Source organism: Pogona vitticeps, chromosome 11 (genome assembly GCF_051106095.1).
Source record: "Pogona vitticeps strain Pit_001003342236 chromosome 11, PviZW2.1, whole genome shotgun sequence".
Classification (NCBI taxonomy): Eukaryota; Metazoa; Chordata; class Lepidosauria; order Squamata; family Agamidae; genus Pogona; species Pogona vitticeps.
Genome location: NC_135793.1, coordinates 24,647,624 through 24,666,086, shown reverse-complemented (window position 1 = coordinate 24,666,086; position 18,463 = coordinate 24,647,624). Strand labels below are relative to the sequence as shown.

The following is an 18,463-nucleotide window of genomic DNA, read 5'->3' as shown; positions in this document are numbered from 1 at the left end:
GGTATGCAGAAGTGCCCGTATGTGTGTCTGTATGTGGTGTGTCTCTGTCAGTCTCTCATCTCTACCAGGCGGCCTGAGCGCCCTGCGCCCTCTGGCACGGAGGTAGGGGGTTACAACCCGGTCCGACGGGGCGCCGCGCAGGTTTGCCCCCCCCCCCGCTCCGGTGGGCCGGCGGGTCCCCGCTTCTCCCCTCCCCTCCCCGTCACCGCCTCCGGCGGGGGCGGGACCGGATCGGTGCCCTCCTCCTCCCTCTCCTCCTCCCTCTCCCTTCCCGTCCCAGCCGGGCTAGCGCCAGCGGGACGCCGCCGAGTCGAGCCGGGACGCCATGGGGACCCCCCGGGACCGCCTCGCCCTCCTCCTCCTCTTCCTCCTCCTCGGGACCGACGGCGCAGGTGAGGGAACCCCCCCCCCATGCCCGGTGCCCGGACGGTCCGGGATGCTGAGGCGGCGGCGGCGGGGCGGGAGAGGCGCCTCGTTTCCCCGAAAGGGGAAGGGCCGTCGGAACGGGACGGGACTGGACGGGACGGGAGGGAGCGGCGTCCCAGGCGGGCGGCCCCGCGAGCAACCGGCCCCGTCGCCCCTGCGCGCTTCCTCGAAAGTCAGCGGAGCCTCGCCCGGCTCGCAGGAAGTCGGCCGGCCGAGGGGGCTCCGGGCTCCTTACTCCCGAGGAGGGGCCTCGGGCTCTTCCTTCCCGCCCGGACTCTCCGATGCCTTTTTTTCCCGCCGTACCTGCCCGGAGGAGACTCACCTGCGCAGGTGGGGGGGGTTTAGGGGGGGCTCCTAAAGAACGCCCGCTCCGCCTTCTGGCCATCCACTGCCCTTCCTCTTAGGGGTTGGCGTGGTCTGGGTTTGGGATGCCCCACAGCGAGTTCGCGCCCGGCTGCTCTCCCCCCTTGGGAAGGTCTGTTGCTTTCCTCCTTTCTTTCTTCCTTTTTTAAACTGTGCGTCGCCTTTGGTGATTGTATATACTGTACACACAAACCTAGAAGCACACACTATAGGATGCAGATACATGTGTGTGTGTGTGTATATATATAAAATCACAAAACGCTCAGAGTTGGAGGGAGCCAGGGGGTCAGCTGGCCCCGTGGTTTTCAAACTAGGGTCCCCAGATGTTTTTGGACTACAACTCCCAGAAGCCTTCGCTGTTTGCTGTGCTGGCCGGGATTTCTGGGAGTTGCAGTCCAAGAACATCTGGGTTTCAGAACCACTGGGGCCGAGAGCGCAAAATAAGAGGGTGGGATAGAAATGCTCTAAATAAATAAAATACACATGGTGGTTGTGGGTTTTCCGGGCTCTTTGGCCGTGTTCTGAAAGTTGTTCTTCCAAACGTTTCGCCAGTCTCTGTGGCCATGGGCATCTTCAGGGGACAGCACTCTGTGTGTCCTCTGGGGATACACACCCCCAGGTGTGTATAAATAAATACACACCTGGGGAGATGCACAGTACAGTGTACGCTGCGGTAAATGAAAAGACCAATTTTAGAGCTGCCTTATTACCTGTGGCCCAGTTACGTTTGCTAAAGAGCGTGCGTGGGAGGGGACCTAGATATTTACTAAGAAAGAAGTTTGTTAAGGTCCTTGGGCTTTATTCTGAAAAAACGTTAACCATTAATACTGAGAAACGAGCACATAGAGGTGGTTTGAATGACTTCCTAGAGGGGACTGGGCCCCCGTCCGGTTTTGTAGAAGTTTTATTTTGTAGAATAAAACAATCCCAAAAGGAAGACAAGTCTTGCTGTTGGTATTCCTTCCCCAGAATTGAGACTTAGTTGTTGAACTTGAGCCACAACACATTCTGCTCCATTTCCAGTTCATCCTTTTAGAACTGCACAGCTGGACGGGACTCTAGGGATGGCCAAGTCCGCTCTGGGGAATCAAACTCCCAACCTCTGGTTTCGAAGCCGGAGACGTAAACCACTGAGCTATCCCGCTAATAAACAAAAACCCATTTGTATCGATGGGAGGTTGTTTTGGTCCTCGGTTTGTTTAGTGTGTTTGTCTTCTGACGTGTCGGTGTTGCTTTTGCGGCGTTCTCTGCAGATGTTCTAATTGGAGCCGTTTTAGGAGCATGCAATTTGTGATTTTTGGATCTCTTTGTGACTCCAACCGTTTAGGGCATTGTTGGCTGCCCGTGGGCTCTCACGGTGAAGGGCTGGATATAAAAAGAGTAAATACCAGTCTTCACAACAGCAAATGGGGATTGGCTTTTCTGTTAAGTTGCGATGAACCAGGAGCTGTATTTTTAACCAATTCTTCTTTGTCTCAGTTGGCAGCTTTTCGGGCCTGCTGAAAAATCAATCTCCAAAGGTTCATGTTTCGTTTGAAGATTGGTTCAAACAAGTGTTGAGCAACGTGCATGTTGCTGCTTGCTGTCCTTAGCTTATTGGACTGGAGAGCAGAAATCCAGCTAGGCATTTCGAGGGCTGAGTTCGGACCAGCAGCCAAACTGGCAACTGGCCACAGCACCGGAGGGTGCTGAACGTGGCCTGCTCGTTGCTCAAGAGCTGTGTTTGCATTTTGCATCTCCTTCATCATCCATCCCCCCCACCCATTACCCCCTGGCCATCCTGAAGCTGCTCACCAGGAGTTCAAGGTTGTTGTGACTCTACCACAAGCTCCACGTTCACACCATTTCATCACGGAGTTCAGTACCAAAGGAGCATCACCATTCCCCTGCCATGGAAGTTATATTAAACTTCTCCCTTGAATTGCATTGGTCTGAGTAGCATGGTTTTGATTATGCATGGATAGACAGACAGACAGACAGTTCTTCCGCTAAATAGATAAAATGTCAATCAATATTATGCTGCTGTTTGTCTCCAGAAAGTGGCCTGCAAAAAGGGGAGACGGACTGAGGCCCATGTTGTTTTCTACGCGGTGGTGCCTAGTGTTATACACAGATTTTGAACTACATGGGGGGGGTCTTGCGCCCCTGACCCCGGCCTTGTTGATGGGAGAAGTGTCTATCAAATTCAGAGTTAAGTGACACCCACTTTAGAACCACAGAAAATGATCTAAGGTGACACAGAAGTGGTGCAAGCTTTCACGTTTGCCAGAAGGCTTCACCGAGCACAGAAATAAGGGGAAGACGCCGCCCATTCGGGCCTGGTGCGTCGGCTCTTGTGTACAGCGCTGTACCGAGCCAAGATGAAGCATGCAGAGCCAGCAAAGAGAGAAGTGTTGAAGTCTAGTTTTGGCACTTCCTGGGCTGCCCACAGGAGGGTTTCTCTCTAGGGGCACTTGCCCCATCGCCCGAGAGTAGAGCCACAGAGAAACACAAGGGTCCTTCCTTACATCAAGTGAACTGTGATTACACTTCCACGGTACACTAGATTAACGAAGAGAAAGGTCAGCTCTCTGAAGATTTCAAATAGTCCTTTCACGTGCACTTCATTCCGTTCCCTTCTGTCCACAAAAGCTTACATTAAAATATAACGGTTAGTTTTTAAGGTGCCACCCATTTTTGCCTTTTTTTTAATTGTTTGGTTTCTTTGGGCTTTGCCTGATATGCTTGTGCCGACTCACACGGCTACCTCTTCTAAAACTACAAACAGTAAGTGTCATCTAATGCTTTTAAGCAGTTGCTGATTTCCTCGTGGTACAATTCCCCTTAAGAGGTTGAAAAAGAACAGATAGTGGCAAATAAATAAATACCAAATAACAGTTAAGTGTGGCCTGTAAGTGAAAATGAAATTCGGAATTGGTCTTTTAGTACCTGCATTGGCTGCTGGTCCATTTCCATGCCTGATCCAAGGGGACACTTTTAATCCGAATGGGGCTTGGGTTCGGGTTACCTAAAGGAGCACCTCCTCTATTTATCCGCCCCAACCCTGAGAGCATCACTGGAGGCTCTCCCACCAAGCACCCTTTCCGAAAAAGGCCAGGTGGAGAGTTACAAGAGAGAAGGCTTTGTCAGTGGTGGCCCCCGGTTTGTATGATGCCCACCCAAGGAGGCGTGTCTGGTACCTACATTTAGAGTCTTTTCACTGCCAGGTTGATGCTCTTTGCAGACTCCCAGCCATCTAGAAAGTTGTTCTAGTGATTCTGCATCTCCACACTTTTATCCTGCTGCCAGCTTTTCATTGGTTTGATGTGCTGCAGTGGTTCGTTCTCTGCTGGTGGTTTTATCTTGGTCTTTCATATTCTGTTTCTTTAGTCAGGGTTTTATGACATCGGCGTTAACAGTTTGTATTCTCAATGGGCCATAAGTGGCGCGAGAGCTCTACTCAGTTTAAGAGTGTAATCCATAAAGAAGAGGGAGGAGGTGGACATGAAGGTTTGCGGGCTGTGCCGAGTTTAGATTCAGGAGCTTCTTGCGACAAGGAAGGGAGTGGAGGCCACTTGGCCAACGGAGACCTTGGAGGTGGGTGCGGTTGATCAAGGGTGCCAAAGATAAGTACGTGCATAATTCAGCTGAGGGTGGGGATTTAATGAATCTTCTGTTTTATCAGAAATGAAAAGGTGGCTTTCAAAATGGTGCTTAGAACAGGGTAGATTCAACGGGTGAAGATCATCTTGGATCCGTCCCTGCAGATGTTTCTCAAAACAAAACAAAACCAAAAAAAAAAAAAAATGAAAACACGATTGGGAAGGAAGGAAGGACAGCTAGTTTATGGTTTCACAATCCCGCATGCAGAAATGGAACTCAAAGGCAACACAGCTGTTTCTGAGAAGCACGCCACTGATGCCAGGGAGCTGGTAAAGCATGGGTATGAACAGAATACATGTGGGCACATGTCAAAGTGTTCTCCCATTCTCATGTCTTAGGATGTGCAGTTCGGTGAGAGGGAAGGAGAAGAAGTGGTGTCTTCTCTCTCTCTTTCTCTCTGTCTCTCTCACACACAAAGTTCCAAGACTCTGTCGAATACTATTAAAGCAATTTAACGCCTTTGTCCTTGCACACTAAATCAATTGCAAAGTTGAAAACTGCATTCTGCAGCTTTGACCTTAATGCCTCATCTCTGCCACCTCTTCCTCAAGCTTTTCTCTTCCAAACAACTGCTCTCAGCCACAGCTTCAGGGCTGATCCAGACAACTGTTGTTAGCTATTTCCCTGAGTTGTGGTGATGTTGCGCGCTGGATGTTCCATAGCCCCGTAAGATTTATATTGTGTGTACAGAAGTGCAGGGCTCAGCCGCGGGTCTCAAGGCTGGCCGGAAGAGCCCCTGTCAGCAGCTGTACAGCTGCAGCCAGTTGCAGGCATGGGGCTAGGGAGACTGGCAGGCAGGTACAGGTATGTTCACAACTGGGGGGAGAGTCTCCGTCACCGGGACCTCCGCCTCCTCTCCAACACACGGAGAGAGCCGGCTGGAAAGTCTTGAGCAGGGACCAATTGTGCCACGAAGTCAGTGCTTACACATCAAATCATCTGAAGAGGGAGGACGCTTTGCATGTAAAAGTTTGCCCGTTCACTCTCCAGGTGGGTCTGGAAAAATCTCTACTGAAGTTCTGGAGGACTCTTTGTGGCCCATCGGTGTGTCTGCAATGCTTTCGAAAGAAATAGACATGATGGGTTTCCTTTCCTCTTTTTTTCCCCCCTCATAGAGTTTCTGCTGGTCCTCCCTAGCCTGACTGGACTCCGGTATAATATCAGCGAAGGCAGCTGCCACATGAACGCCTGGTGGGATCCTTTACCGCCCGTCAATGGGTCCTGCAGACTAAATTATCAGACGGAGCTGAAGCTGATGGATGGCGAAGACTCAGACACTGTAGGCCCTGGAATGATTTGCATTCCTTATTGTCTATTATTGTGAGGCAGTAAAAGGATGTTGGAGGGGTGCCAGAAAGATTGGGAGGTCAAGAGATGTGTTGCTTCTTAAGTATCCGTCACCTGTTTCCCTTTTCGTCTTCACCTCTTTTGGCTCTAATAATAACATTGCATCCCCCCCCCAAAAAAAAAACCCCTGATTTTGTTCAAAATCTTAGAATTCTGAAATCTGATGTGGGTGTTTTGATCCTTCTGCTTCACTGAAGGGCTATATATATATTTAAAACAGCTAAATACACACAAATGCACCTCCCTACCCCTCAGGAGAAGGGTCCATGGCCCTCTGCACGCTATTTCCAGTGCAGAGTTTTAACGGTTAGGGCTGCCTCTTTTAGCTATGGAAAGTTAAGCTGTTCTTATAACCAGCTGTGTGCACGCACACGCATGCGAACACAAAGGAATGTGATTTTTGGTGTCTTGGGAGGCATAAAAGCTGAAAGACACTTAAGCTTCTTTATACAATAGAAGAAGTGGAAAACTTTACTGAGTCAAAGAAAACAGATAGAGAGACCTAATACAATGGAAGTGTGAGAAGATTAAACAAGTAGCAAAGCCAAGAATCATAATGAAAGGTATGAGTTGAGGTTAGTTATTGTATAATCCATTACACGTATTACTGTATACGTGTCTACTTAGAAGGAATGTCTCAGTGCTGGGTGGGACTAAGTCCCAGGTAAGCATGTACAGGATTGTAGCTGCAGGCTTCAAGGAAGTAACAATTAGCATTGCTCTATACTTATATTCTGTTAAGATAGAGCCATTACAGGACTGCTCAGAAATGAATCGTTTTTCATTCTGATATATGTGATTGTTTTTCTCCTTTCTAAACTTAGAAATACAGTCATGAACCTTTCAAAAAACATCTGATGCTCCTAAATCGAACGGCTGTTTTCCGTGTGAGACCTAAATGTGGAAACATGGTTGGAGAGTGGGTTAATATCACACTTCCACCAAAGGGTAAGTCCTTGCTTACTCTGGGTGTGTTTTTCTATCTGTCTCAGTTGGTATTTTGCAAAAATTGCACCACTGCTCTTAAAAATGCAGTAGTAGAGCCACGTATTTGTAGGCATGCTTTGAGCTAGACAGCATCTTGGGAGTTGTGCCCACGCCCTGCATTATGGCATGCTGACCTTTCTCTGCTTTGATTGCTCTCTAACACTCTGCCATTTCAATAACCTGTGCAAAATCTCTCCCCCAACCTAGATGTAGTCCAAGGGGAATTAATTTCTAATCAGTTTTTTCCTATATATATTCCATTACAATCAGCCACAGTAGTGTGAAATCTTTCAGAAAGAGCCCAGGAACTAAGACCAAAACACATGGGATGGGCAGCTTTGCAATTAGAAGCAGAGCTGGCTTAAGAAGTAGAGGGGGTGTGATTTGCTTCTAAATTTTCTTCACTGATTCACAAGTTGCAAGTGATCCTGATTTCAGTAGCGGATGGGAGGAATTTCCTTTGCATTCTGTTTGTATGATGGTTTTTCCAGACATAGCAGCTTGCAAAAGGTATCTCTGGACAGGGCCATGGTGGTATTTTATCACTTCATGGAAGGTGTTTGCTGGGACTAATTCTGCTCCTGACCCTGCTTGCCTCATTTCCTTTTCAGGTATTGCAAGGACCGAAGCTGCTAACGTCAAGTGTATCTGGCATAATCGGAAGCGCATTGCGTGTTCATGGCAGCGTGGAGAGAATGCAGATCGAGACACGTCCTACAGCATGTATTTCTGGTTTGTACCTGAAAATACTTATTTCCCAAAGCGAGGTTGGGTGCTTGACGACTGTTGAGCCTGTTCGGCGCAGAATGGTAAGGGATTCTCATTCAGCGCTCAGGGGTTTCGAACTCTGTTCGGATGGTGCCTCCTCGTGTCCAGGAACAGCTGAGTTTTCCTTTTCTATGAACAAGTTTATTCAGAAGAGTTATTCAATGCTTTGCCCTAGGCTCCCATCACAAGGCTTCAGGGATGTGGAAGGGACGGATCCTGCCCCATACAGTATTCTGCTTTTTAAAGGAAGTGGAGTGCATTTTGGTTTTTGGAGATGCATCCCTTTGTTCCGAGCTGATTGTGGTTACTTTGGATGTTTTGTCATGCCATTCGGAAGCAGAATGAGGAAGTAAAAATAATGAAGCATCTTGTTGTGCATGAACTTTCTTTGACTAATTTCCCTTGTCTATAGGTCAGAACATTAAAAGAAAATAAAGACACTCACACACACATACACACACACTTTGATATATGTGTGTGTGGAAAAGAGGCAGCTATTGATAAGTAAAAAAGATACAATGACAGGCAGCTCGTACATAATACTACTTTGATTGTAGGACTGCTCTGTGTTCTGATTACGCCCAAACGTTTCAGACAGTTTGACGATTCTTGTCACAGTCAAAGGAAATACAAGCAGGGGCTACCATAGTTCCAGGCCTGGTTCACTAGATATTAAGAGTCAGGCAAGGCTCTTACTCTGACAATGATCATTCCTGAGTGTAAATTATTGCCACCACTAGATCTGGCTGGCTTCTGGTAAGAACCTACAGGTGTGTGTCGAAAAGAAATCTGTGTGTTCGGCAGAGCGCTTCCTGTCAACATGACCAGGCATTATTGATCCAAAACTGACATTTTGGGGGGCATCTGTGAATCCAGGATGTTCAGAAACTCAGCCAAATAACACGGCCCTCCTTAATTTCATTCCCATTGCACTTTGCGGCTTCTCACCTCATTGTGGCCTTAGGGGGTATTTTTGTGGTCTGTCGGCATTATTGTTTCATTGTGTGCATCTGTCATCCTGGCTTTACAATGTACTGATGTGAGGCTTCCCCTTGCACCCTCAAGGCACGACGGCATGGACAAAGAAAGGCTATGCACAGATTACAGTCAAGAAGGCGACGTCTTCCAGTGCTCTTTCCATCAAGAGACAGTACAAGATGATATTGCGGTTTCCATCCGAGGCAATTCCAGAGACATTCGGCCAGTGTGCGTGTTGGCAAGAAGCGGCAGAAGAGATAGTAAGTTTTTATGCATGATTTGGATGAGGTCCTGTTTTCAAGCCTTCTCTCCCATTGACGAGGACCTTGTCCATGAAGCTAAAGTGGGACCTTCTGCTGGAGTTAAGGGAGGCCTGTCCTCTTGCTGCTGGCTGTCCCTCCTTTCTCCCTTCACCGCGTTCATTCTTGCAACTGCATTGCTGACTGTACAGCGTTTTGTGCACCATGTTCTTGGGAAAGTGGGTTTTGCAGTGGGTTGTGTCGTCCAGTCTCAACGCAGCTTCCTAAATAGGACAGTGCCACTGCACTTCCTTTGCAAGAATAGCTGTTCTCAATTCACAGAAGAAAATAACATTTGGGTTTACCTTCTGGAGAAGATCTGACACGTGGTCCACCTTGAAATTCAATGTTGGTTTGTTTGTTTGTTTTTAAGGGGGCCATTTGCTTCTTTTCCTTTAGAGTTTCCAATAAAATATGATCCTCCATCCATTGTAAACATCAGCAAGAGCGGTCCTGGAGTACGTCTGATCTGGACCCGTCCTACCTCAAGCAGTGGTATATGCTACGAAATAGAAAGCAATAATACCGCAAGAAAGAACTCTGTGAGTTGCTCTCATGTCTAACTTGTAACAGTGCTTCTCATTTCATGAGCAAAGGGAATTATAGGACACTTTCATAACAAACATTGGCGTGTAACGTAAACACCTTGGCGTTGAGTGTCGAGGTGTTCCTTGACCAAGGACTCCCGATGTAAGTCATCAGAGCCGCCTTCTCGTGTTCAGGGAGGAGATGTGAACTCTTGTGCCTGCAGCCCTACTCTGGAAAGATGGGAATGGAATTATTTCTTATCCCTGGATCTTAACCATTGGGCATCTTGAGAATTCCTCATCTGGAACTGTGGCAATAACAGTAGCATCTTCCGTGCATTCTGAGAAGGTGACCCATCGATGCAGCTGTTTTGCAGCACTAGATTCAGTTATTCGGTCCTGTTACTTCTTCTTTTCTAATCGTGTGCACACTTAGATATTTTAACTCTAATTATTTGCTTTGTGTGTTTTTTTAAAAAGTGACTTTTAATGGATAAAAGACTTTGTCTCAGACAGAGGGGGTTTTCTCCCTACTGCTTGGAGTCAGGGAGTCTTCTTTTAACCAGTCTCCAGAGATCTGATGTGGGTGGGGCTGCCTCATTTCCAGATTACAGCAACATGTGCAGAAGGCTGCATGTTGCAATTTCCAAGACACCAGACGCTCATCTTCCAAACAGTAAGCCTGCTGTTTCATGAGTCTGTTTAATATCACACAAAAGAGCCATAAAGTTCATGTTAGCAGAACTCATGTTAGCATGGATGCCACACGCTGAGCAAGAAATTCATACTGTAATTCTTTTTTTAAAAGCCTCTACAAATCTTTTTCAACAAATAAATTTTAAATGCACCAGTTAAGTATTTACAACAGGATGTTGGTCAATGATCTGTTTTCTTTTTTTCTTCTTTAGACTTTCTTGGATGATTCTAATGTGACAATCCCCATCAAATCTGGCGAGCGCTACACGTTCCGGGTGAGAGCCGTCCGAGGTAAAATCGCCACGGTGTGTGAGCAGATAGACGGATACTGGAGTGATTGGAGCGACCCTATGGTTTGGGGTGAGCAGCATCGTCCTCACACTCGGGCTAAGTCTTTGGCCTCTGGGCAGCATCCACTCAGAGGGACTTGTTCTTGATTTGCGATGGTTTCATAATGCAAACTGGGTTTTTTTTTTATTCTGTGTGGAACGTTTTAGGGAGGTCCAAGAAAAGCCAGTTGTCTTATTCTCTCTCTCTGAAGGGAGCCAGCAAATCCCCACAGACCCCGGAGGATGGGTTCGCCAAGCTCAAACTGCAGAACTTTGGAGAGCTCCAAATAAGCTACTGGAGCCAAAGAGATCGGAAGGAGTCCAGCCGAGGGTTTAAAATGCACATTAGAGAGAACACATCATTAGAAGGAGGAAATTCATTAAGTGTTGAAATACTTGATTGTCGTAGCACATCTCCTTGTAGTCTGTGATTAATTTTGTGGAGCCTATGTGTACAAGCATGATTGACTCTTAATAAGCTTCGTAACTCTTTTGAGCCCAGAATCTCTCTCCCAGTTTGGGGGTCCCTGGTTAGGGCTCTTGACTGAGGCTTGGATCCAGCACCTCTGTAGCTTGGACTGCTAGTCTTCCTGGTCCAGCTGCTCATCCCACCGTTGAATCCTGACTCCTAGTCAGGATCACTGGCTAGTAGTAGGAATGAAAAGACAATAAAACGATTGGGAATGTGACACTTGAATGTCAACAACTTTTTACGTTTCAATCTGTCTTGCACAAACGATAACAGCAGGGTTGAACAAACACCAAGACAATTAATAAGGGCTCATAAAACGGTAAGGATAAGGATGGCAGAATGAATAATATGCTGCATGCTATACAAGAGAATATAAGAGGCTTCTCCAAAGAGCTCAAACTTTTTTGAACCGGAGAAAAGTTGTGGCATGGGAAGAAAAGAGAAAATATCTGTGGCATGCTGGTTAATTTTGAAACCAGTCTCATAGACGTATCTGTTTAAAACCTGTCTGCCACAGCTGAAAATTGGATCTAGAGGAGACTGGGGGGGGGGGTCTGATCCAAAGGTGGGTGCTTTTTAAATTCTTCAGACTTTTTCTTCCTTGCTTTTTTTAGATGATAGTGGCAGCCCGTTCAACATTCTTCTGCTAATTCTGATCCTGTTCTGTGTGGTCACTCTGACTGTCATTTTGCTCGTTTACCAGAAGAGGTAAGAGAAGAACTATGAATGCCGCCTTGTGTACCGTGCGTATTCCTGTCTCAAAGTAGTTCCACGTTGTTTCCTGTTTCTCTTGAGCACGTGAATGTTTGCAGTTAAGGTGGAGAACTGAAGAATGTTGATAAAAGGCTGTAAAACCTAGTTAGACATTGAACGTCAGCCTTGATTCCAGGAACCTCCTTCTGAGATTTAAACCCATTCCAAATTAAATCCTGTTGATTTTATGGATTAGCTCAGGGTTTAGGTTTCTGGCTGCGGAGACAGACACTGGGAGTTCGGTTCCCCACTGAGCCTCTTTGACGCGGGCCAGACTCCATCATCCATAGCATCCCTTCCAGCTCTGCAGTTGTATGATGATGATAATAATGATGAACATAAAACAGATCACAGGTGTTTTGAGGAAAGCAAGAAGCCACTGGCAATGGTGCGGCTAAAAAATATTGTAAATAAATAAATAAATAAATAAGACCGAACCACTATTTTACAGCTTCATTGTAAGAAACATTTTTTCCATTCCCATTGGGGAAATGTTGTCAAGTGAAGCACTAATCAGAGCTTGAAAATGGTTATAGAACAAAATTTTGAAGTGGCATTTTGGCTTATTTATGTAGAACCACAGCACAGAGCCATGCTGGGAGGGGGGGACATCTGGGAGTCTTAAGCCTGCAAAAGTAGCTCTCCCAAAACTCTGGATCTGGTCTATTCTGATGTTCTGTGTAAACAAACCCAAATGAAATTCCGAATTGTTTCAACAAAGTTAAATTAAAATTGCTATGTAGAACTCATCAATTCTCTCTCTCTCTCTCCTTCTCTCTCTCTCTTTCTCCTTACTGGATTTCTGAAGAATTAAGGGGCTCATATATCCCAAAATCCCTGACTTTGAGAAGGTGAAAGTATTCCTTGAAGAGCAAAGTAAAGAGTTTGAGGTAAACGTCGGCCAGTTACTTCCATCTTCCCTTTGGTCTCTCAAGAGCCGATCCAAGGAGCGCCCACCCGACAGGATCATTCATTCACCTGACTTGGGAACAGAGGTTCTAGCCCTCAATGAACCGTGATTCCCATTGGGTCACACGGGGCCAGTCCCTCTCTCTCGGCCTGACCTTACCTCAAAGGGTTGTTGTGAAATACCAACGAGGTGAAGGGAAGCCATATATTCTGTCTCGAACTGATGTTAGGAAAGGCACTGGCTGAAAACAACCCATTGTTATGATAATGGGATCAAAGACTGTTCAGTCTCATCTGCAAAGAAAAAAAAAAGTTCATGGTGTCTGGAATGTGTTGGGCAAATAATCCGGCTCTGCCCCTTTCTATTTTTCCATTTGGTATATTCATGTTAAGGAAAAGGATTTAGATGCTGCTGTGCCTGCCAATAAAATCTGTTGCAGTGGCCGGACCTTTTTGAGGGTTTTCTCTGTCTCTTTGGAATGCCCCAAATCAGACATTCACGTCCTCTCCCTTTCTGACTCTTTCCAAATAGGCCTTGAGTATCTGGTGGTTCTACATTCATTTTAACTGTATACAGGGCTAGTTTTTAGACTGTATTTTTGTTTGTTTTGTGCTCTTTTAAACATAGTGTGCTCTTTTAATGAACTGCATTTTGTAGTTCACAGTTTGAAGTACCTGCTCTGTGAACTGCTTTGGGGGGGGGGGGGAAACTGTGCCTCAGAAAGCAGTGTAGTAAATAAATAAATACACACACCGCTGGGTCATAATTTTTATTTCTCTTTTGACCTAGAAACATCCCACAGAAAAGCCAAGCACAGAGGATCCCACCGATTTGTTGCCAATTCTGGAAATCAGCATGGAGGAGGCCAAGACATCTGAGGGCAAGCCAAAGACTTGGGGGTCAAGGGATTGACACGCCCAGCGGCCAGACCCTTGGAGACAACCACTTGTACATAACTCGTCCTTCCCAACATCTCTTTGCCAAGACATTTCGTGGGACCAAGCAGGCCACAGAGTTCAATCATTTCAATGCCCCCTCTCCAGTTCTCACCCCATCAAAAATGTGGATGAGTATCAGGTCTTGGTTTAGCTTCTCTGAAACAGCACTTGCTCCAGAAGGACAACCAGTTTCTGTCAGAAGCAGCGAAAAGTTCTTTTTCCTCCCATGTTTTATTTGGCATAATCTTTTGTGGACGGCAGCTCACTTCATCAGATTGTTGTTGTTGCTTCGAGTTACATGGCGCCCCATAGTGCCCCATGGGCAGTTCACAACGTAATAATGCAAGGAACATTTTGCCCTCCACCCCCAGCAAGCTGGGTACTCTTCTTGCCAGCCATGGAAGGATGGAAGGCTGAGTCAACCTTGAGCCAGCTCACTGTGCCCGTCAGAATTGTATTCAGAGGAGAGTCTCGCCTGCAGGACCACTGTGCTATAAGGTGCTTGCCATTTTTCGGAAGAGTGGGAATGTTCACCCTGGATCAGGCAATCTCAGGGCATCTTCTGCTAAGCCCAGAAGCTTCTTGGGTCTTATAATGAAGCTGAGTGAGTTGGATTGCCAGACAGACGAGGCTTAGCTCCTCCTTCCCAGCATAATTGCTCCTGTGAATTCCTAGGATATTTCTCTTGTTCATCCCAAGTGCACAAATGATGAAACTCTGGAAAGAATTTGTGCATGCTTTCATCCAGCTTTCCCCAAATGGTGCCCTGCAAATACTTCGCATTTGGACACCCCACCCTACATGGCCACAGTACCCTGGCAAGCTGGGAGTTGCAGTCCTAACATCAGGAGGGCGCTCAGTTGGGCAAGGTAGCACTCATCTCATATCCTGTGTTATTTTTTGATAGCACTCACAGGATGTGAAAGCATGGCATCAGAAGAGGCCCCAAAGGTGCAGCCTAGCAGGATCAACCTCTTTTGGTTCCAGTCAAGTTCTGCACCACCCTTGTTAAGTGACATCTCTGCAGCCAAGGGTTTGAGTACATGCCTGAACCCTACTCCAGGATACCTTGCAGTGACCTCTAATTGGTGCTAAGTTTGCCCTTCTCTCCCTCTCTCTCTCTCCCTCCCTCCCCCAACAGGCTATTGCATCAACTTGAGTTTTTTTCCATGGCCTTTTCCTGTTGCTGCTGAGATTTTTGTTTACTTCCAGACCCCCTTTTTTTAAACAGTTGGGATCTGTGACATTGTATAAAGACTGAATAAATTGAGTGTTGTTGTTTTTTAAAAAAGGAAAGAGTTCTTCGAGAATACAGTATCTCTGTTATGTTTGTTTGTTTTTTTTATTTTTCCTTAATGTCCTTTCCAAAGGATTTCTAAAGGGCCAAGGTTCCTGTGTTCTTGCTAGTTTAGTTGGGTGTTATGTGTATCGGTTCTTTCTTTGTTGTCAGATGTGATTAGAAACTCTGTCTTACAGGCGAATGAGCCATTTCCAGACAATTTTGACATTGCAGGTGCTCAAAACCCTTGAGAATGCAATGGGCAGTAATTGCTCTGATGATGCAATGGGCAACTAACCATTCGATGCTTTCTCTGTTCTTCCCTGCATCACTGTGTTGTTGGCAGTAATTCACAGGGCGGTGTTTAAAATGATAATAAACTAATAATAATTCAGTATAATATAGCTAACAAAATGTACAAACCAAATGCAACAAGCAGTAAAATGCTGTTGCTTGATCATCCAAACCTTGAGCAGATAGAAGAACTTACACTGTAGCTACTGAACATCTGGGGTATGTGCTCTATAGACTATAGGAAAGGTCATGTCACTTGTCATCACCTAATTTCTGAAAGTGGAACCAGCTGGAGAAGAGCTTCTCAAAATGGTTTTAGGGAACTTTATATAGAAATAAGTAGTTTCTTGTGTGCTAGACTCAAGCCCTTAAAACAGACGTGGAAAGTGTATGTATGGCTTTCCAGATTTAGCTGGGTCGCAGCTCCCTTCATTCTTCTCCATTATCTGCGTTGTCTGGGGCAGTGGTCCCCAACCTTGGGCCTCCAGATGTTCTTGGACTTCCAACTCCCATAATTCCTGGCCAGCAGAGATGGTGGTGAAGGCTTCTGGGAATTGTAGCCCAAGAACGTCTGGAGGCCCAAGGTTGGGGACCACCAGTCTAGGGTGATGGGAATTGCACAATTCAAAAACATTTGGAAGACCACATGTTTTCCCAACCCAACATTAAACTTCAAACCCAGTACTCTGGGTTGGTTCCTGCAGCACAATTGCATCACCTGCCTCTGCCCACACTCTCAGTTTTGTGGTTAAGGTTGACTGGCTCAGGTTTATACTGAAATTTTCCATCTCAAAGAGGTGATCAGAACAGCTCACTTGTTGCAAACAGCATTTAGCCGTTCTTTTGAGCCTCAGGCCCTCCAATTCACTTGCCTCTCCTTCTCCTTTCTTCCTATTCCCTGTCTCCTATCATCATGGTTGTCTTCAGATAATAAGACTATAGGCAGGATTTATTCTTTTTTTATTATTGTAATTGCTGTACAGTAGCTTATACCTGAGGTGGAGTGTCATGCCAGCTACCCCACTTACCGTTAGTTGTGGGTCGCGGAAATATAAGGGGTTCATCCTCGGAGTCTTCAGAAAGACTGCTGAAGATACAGGGGGATGGGGACAAGATACAGAGAATCACACATGCCAGAAAGTGGTAATGTACACCAAATTACACAAAGCTCAGCTATACCTCACAACAGTTGACTTTAAATAGCTCCACCTCAGTTGGGCCCAGTCTTGTGTTCTTGGACGCATAGATGTTCAAGCACCACCATGGCCACAGAAAAATCAGGCTTAATTTTATTTCTCTGCTCTACTGCCCCATCTCCCTGTTCTTTCATTCCATTTCTGTATACCAAATATGGTAGCAAAGCAGCTGGCTGCATAGTGATGTGTTGGCCATTTTGAGCAACAAGAGAAACTACTGTAGTTGCTCTAGGTCCCCAGTCGATAAATACATTCGAAATGTTTGCCTCTATTCTATGTTTCCTCAAAGGATATTTTGTGAGAGCGGGAGCGTGTTACAATTTGGCACATATTTTTCAATATGCTACTCTCCATTTTAGGTGGGGGGGGAGATTTGAATGCCTCTAGTAAGTAAATTATGTAGGCAGATAACGAAAAGGTCACTGTTTTAAAATATCCAGTTTGTAATTCAACACATGTATATTGCTTTGTGAATAATTGTAGGCCCTGTACGAGTCAGGTGTGGGTGTGTGTAGGTTTGAGAAAAGAAGATTGAATTTGTCCCATTAGTTCCAAATTTATTTACAATAAATGACACTAATAAATAAATTCAGAATGGGGGGGGGAAATGCCCCCTATTTGTCTCCCATCCCCTACAAATTCCCATGGGATCTACTATTCCCACTATTCACATAATGGCAATGTATAAAAATAGACCTGTCCAGTGTAGTGTAATGGACAGAGTGAAAGGCTAGGACTCAGGAGATTTGGGTTTAAATCTCTGCTGGACCGTGAAAACTGACTGAGGGCTGGAACTGGCAAAACTAATTTTTAAATATCCCACTTACCTTGAAAGCTCTATTGGGATTACTGTAAATTGGTTCTCATTTGACAGCACATAGATAGGTACTATATTGTTGCAGTGATACACACTGGGTCTACAGATTATGCTAACATAATATTGTGCAGAAAAGTAATCAATGTAAACTCAGAGACATTGACTAATTACACTGGAGGTGTCACTTTCCCTTTCTTTGATAATTATCATGCAAGTAAACATTGAGCAGGAAGTGAACAATTTACAACATTATAGAAGTTAGAAGCCAGGTGGCAGCAGAGGCTTGGCAAGAACTATCACATCTGCAGGCCCCCAACGGGCACACACACAAGGAATCTTGAAATACTTGGATTAGTTTGGTTTTTTTGTCTTCTTTTCCTTTTGCATCGCGGTGGTGTCAAAGGTGATAGCAGGAAAAGAATAAGACCTAACGTGAAATACACTCCATAAAGGAAGCCATGGCCCTTCGCTTGCAAGACTTGAGTAAGGGCCGTTGGTGACCAAACACTTTCAAGGTCATTAAGTCAGAAATGACTTAACAGCATTATGACACAACGTGTGTTTTCCCATGGTCTAGAAAAGCTTTCATGTTGGGGGGGGGGAGGAACAAGTGAGAAAAAAATAACCAACAACTTAACCAGCAGACGGCAGTAAAAAGTAAAAGGAAGTGAAATCAGACTAAGTGAAGCTGTTAAAATTTTGAAGGAGGGTGTATAAGGTCTATTGCAGCATACCGACCTCCTTTAAGGCAGACAACTCCTGTCCCTACAGGCACTCTTTATCTTCTTGGCTTTGGAATGTAAACTGCCCTTCTGGATGATTAGATTATGTTGTGTGGTGTGTGGTGGTTTTTTTCAGAGGAGGCATCAGAACCGAGAGACCTTTTACCAAACCTAGCTGGCTGGCTGAAGCTTGTAACTACCGTCCTAGAAACACCTCTTTAGAAAAAGTTCTCATTGAATCTGGTGGAGATTGATCCTATGTCAGTTGATGTGGGATTTGGAGCCTAACTTAGCAAGCCAAGTTAAAGATAAATATTTTATGGGAGTTTTAGACCACGCCTTGCATATGTGCAGCCTTCGCGTTCAGGAAGCCCAGCAAGCATGAGAGATCAGCCTCAAACATTCCTGGCCAGGCATAGTTTCCCCTTGCTTACAGTGCGGCAAGTGCAAACGGTTGCAGCTTCATCCGTGTCTGAAGGCACCAGCAGCAGCACCGACCAGATGGTGAGCTGCAAGGGACGCAGCGGGAGACTCAGAATTCTGCTGTAGCCAGCTCAGCATTCTCTCCACATCATAAATCTCTTGTAGCTGCTGTTTTGGAAGGACAAGAGCAAACCCCTCTGCAGACTGCTCCAGATATTCCTGAATGCACAAAAAGATTTTGCTTTTTGTTAAGAGATAGATATGCCACTCTCCAAACAAAAGGGCACTGCCTACTTT

The 18,463-nt window shown here is 45.8% G+C and overlaps 1 protein-coding gene across 1 annotated transcript; it reads left to right on the top strand.

The window, feature by feature from the left end:
- Positions 1-242: 242 nt before the first annotated feature.
- Positions 243-14,726, top strand: LOC110080190 (interleukin-13 receptor subunit alpha-1). Its single transcript, XM_072981127.2, has 10 exons — positions 243-392; positions 5,547-5,710; positions 6,603-6,726; positions 7,377-7,497; positions 8,599-8,771; positions 9,210-9,352; positions 10,246-10,393; positions 11,449-11,542; positions 12,396-12,477; positions 13,287-14,726. The coding sequence occupies exons 1-10, from the start codon at positions 326-328 to the stop codon at positions 13,407-13,409; spliced, it is 1,239 nt and encodes a 412-aa protein (XP_072837228.2). The 5' UTR covers positions 243-325; the 3' UTR covers positions 13,410-14,726.
- Positions 14,727-18,463: the final 3,737 nt, after the last annotated feature.

Excerpts from the sequence above, each read along its gene's own strand:
- LOC110080190 (XM_072981127.2), top strand. The coding sequence starts at position 326 with ATGGGGACCCCCCGGGACCGCCTCGCCCTCCTCCTCCTCTTCCTCCTC. Across the intron at positions 393-5,546 it reads CCTCGGGACCGACGGCGCAG|AGTTTCTGCTGGTCCTCCCT; the intron begins GTGAGGGAACCC and ends CCCCCCTCATAG. Across the intron at positions 5,711-6,602 it reads ATGGCGAAGACTCAGACACT|AAATACAGTCATGAACCTTT; the intron begins GTAGGCCCTGGA and ends TTCTAAACTTAG.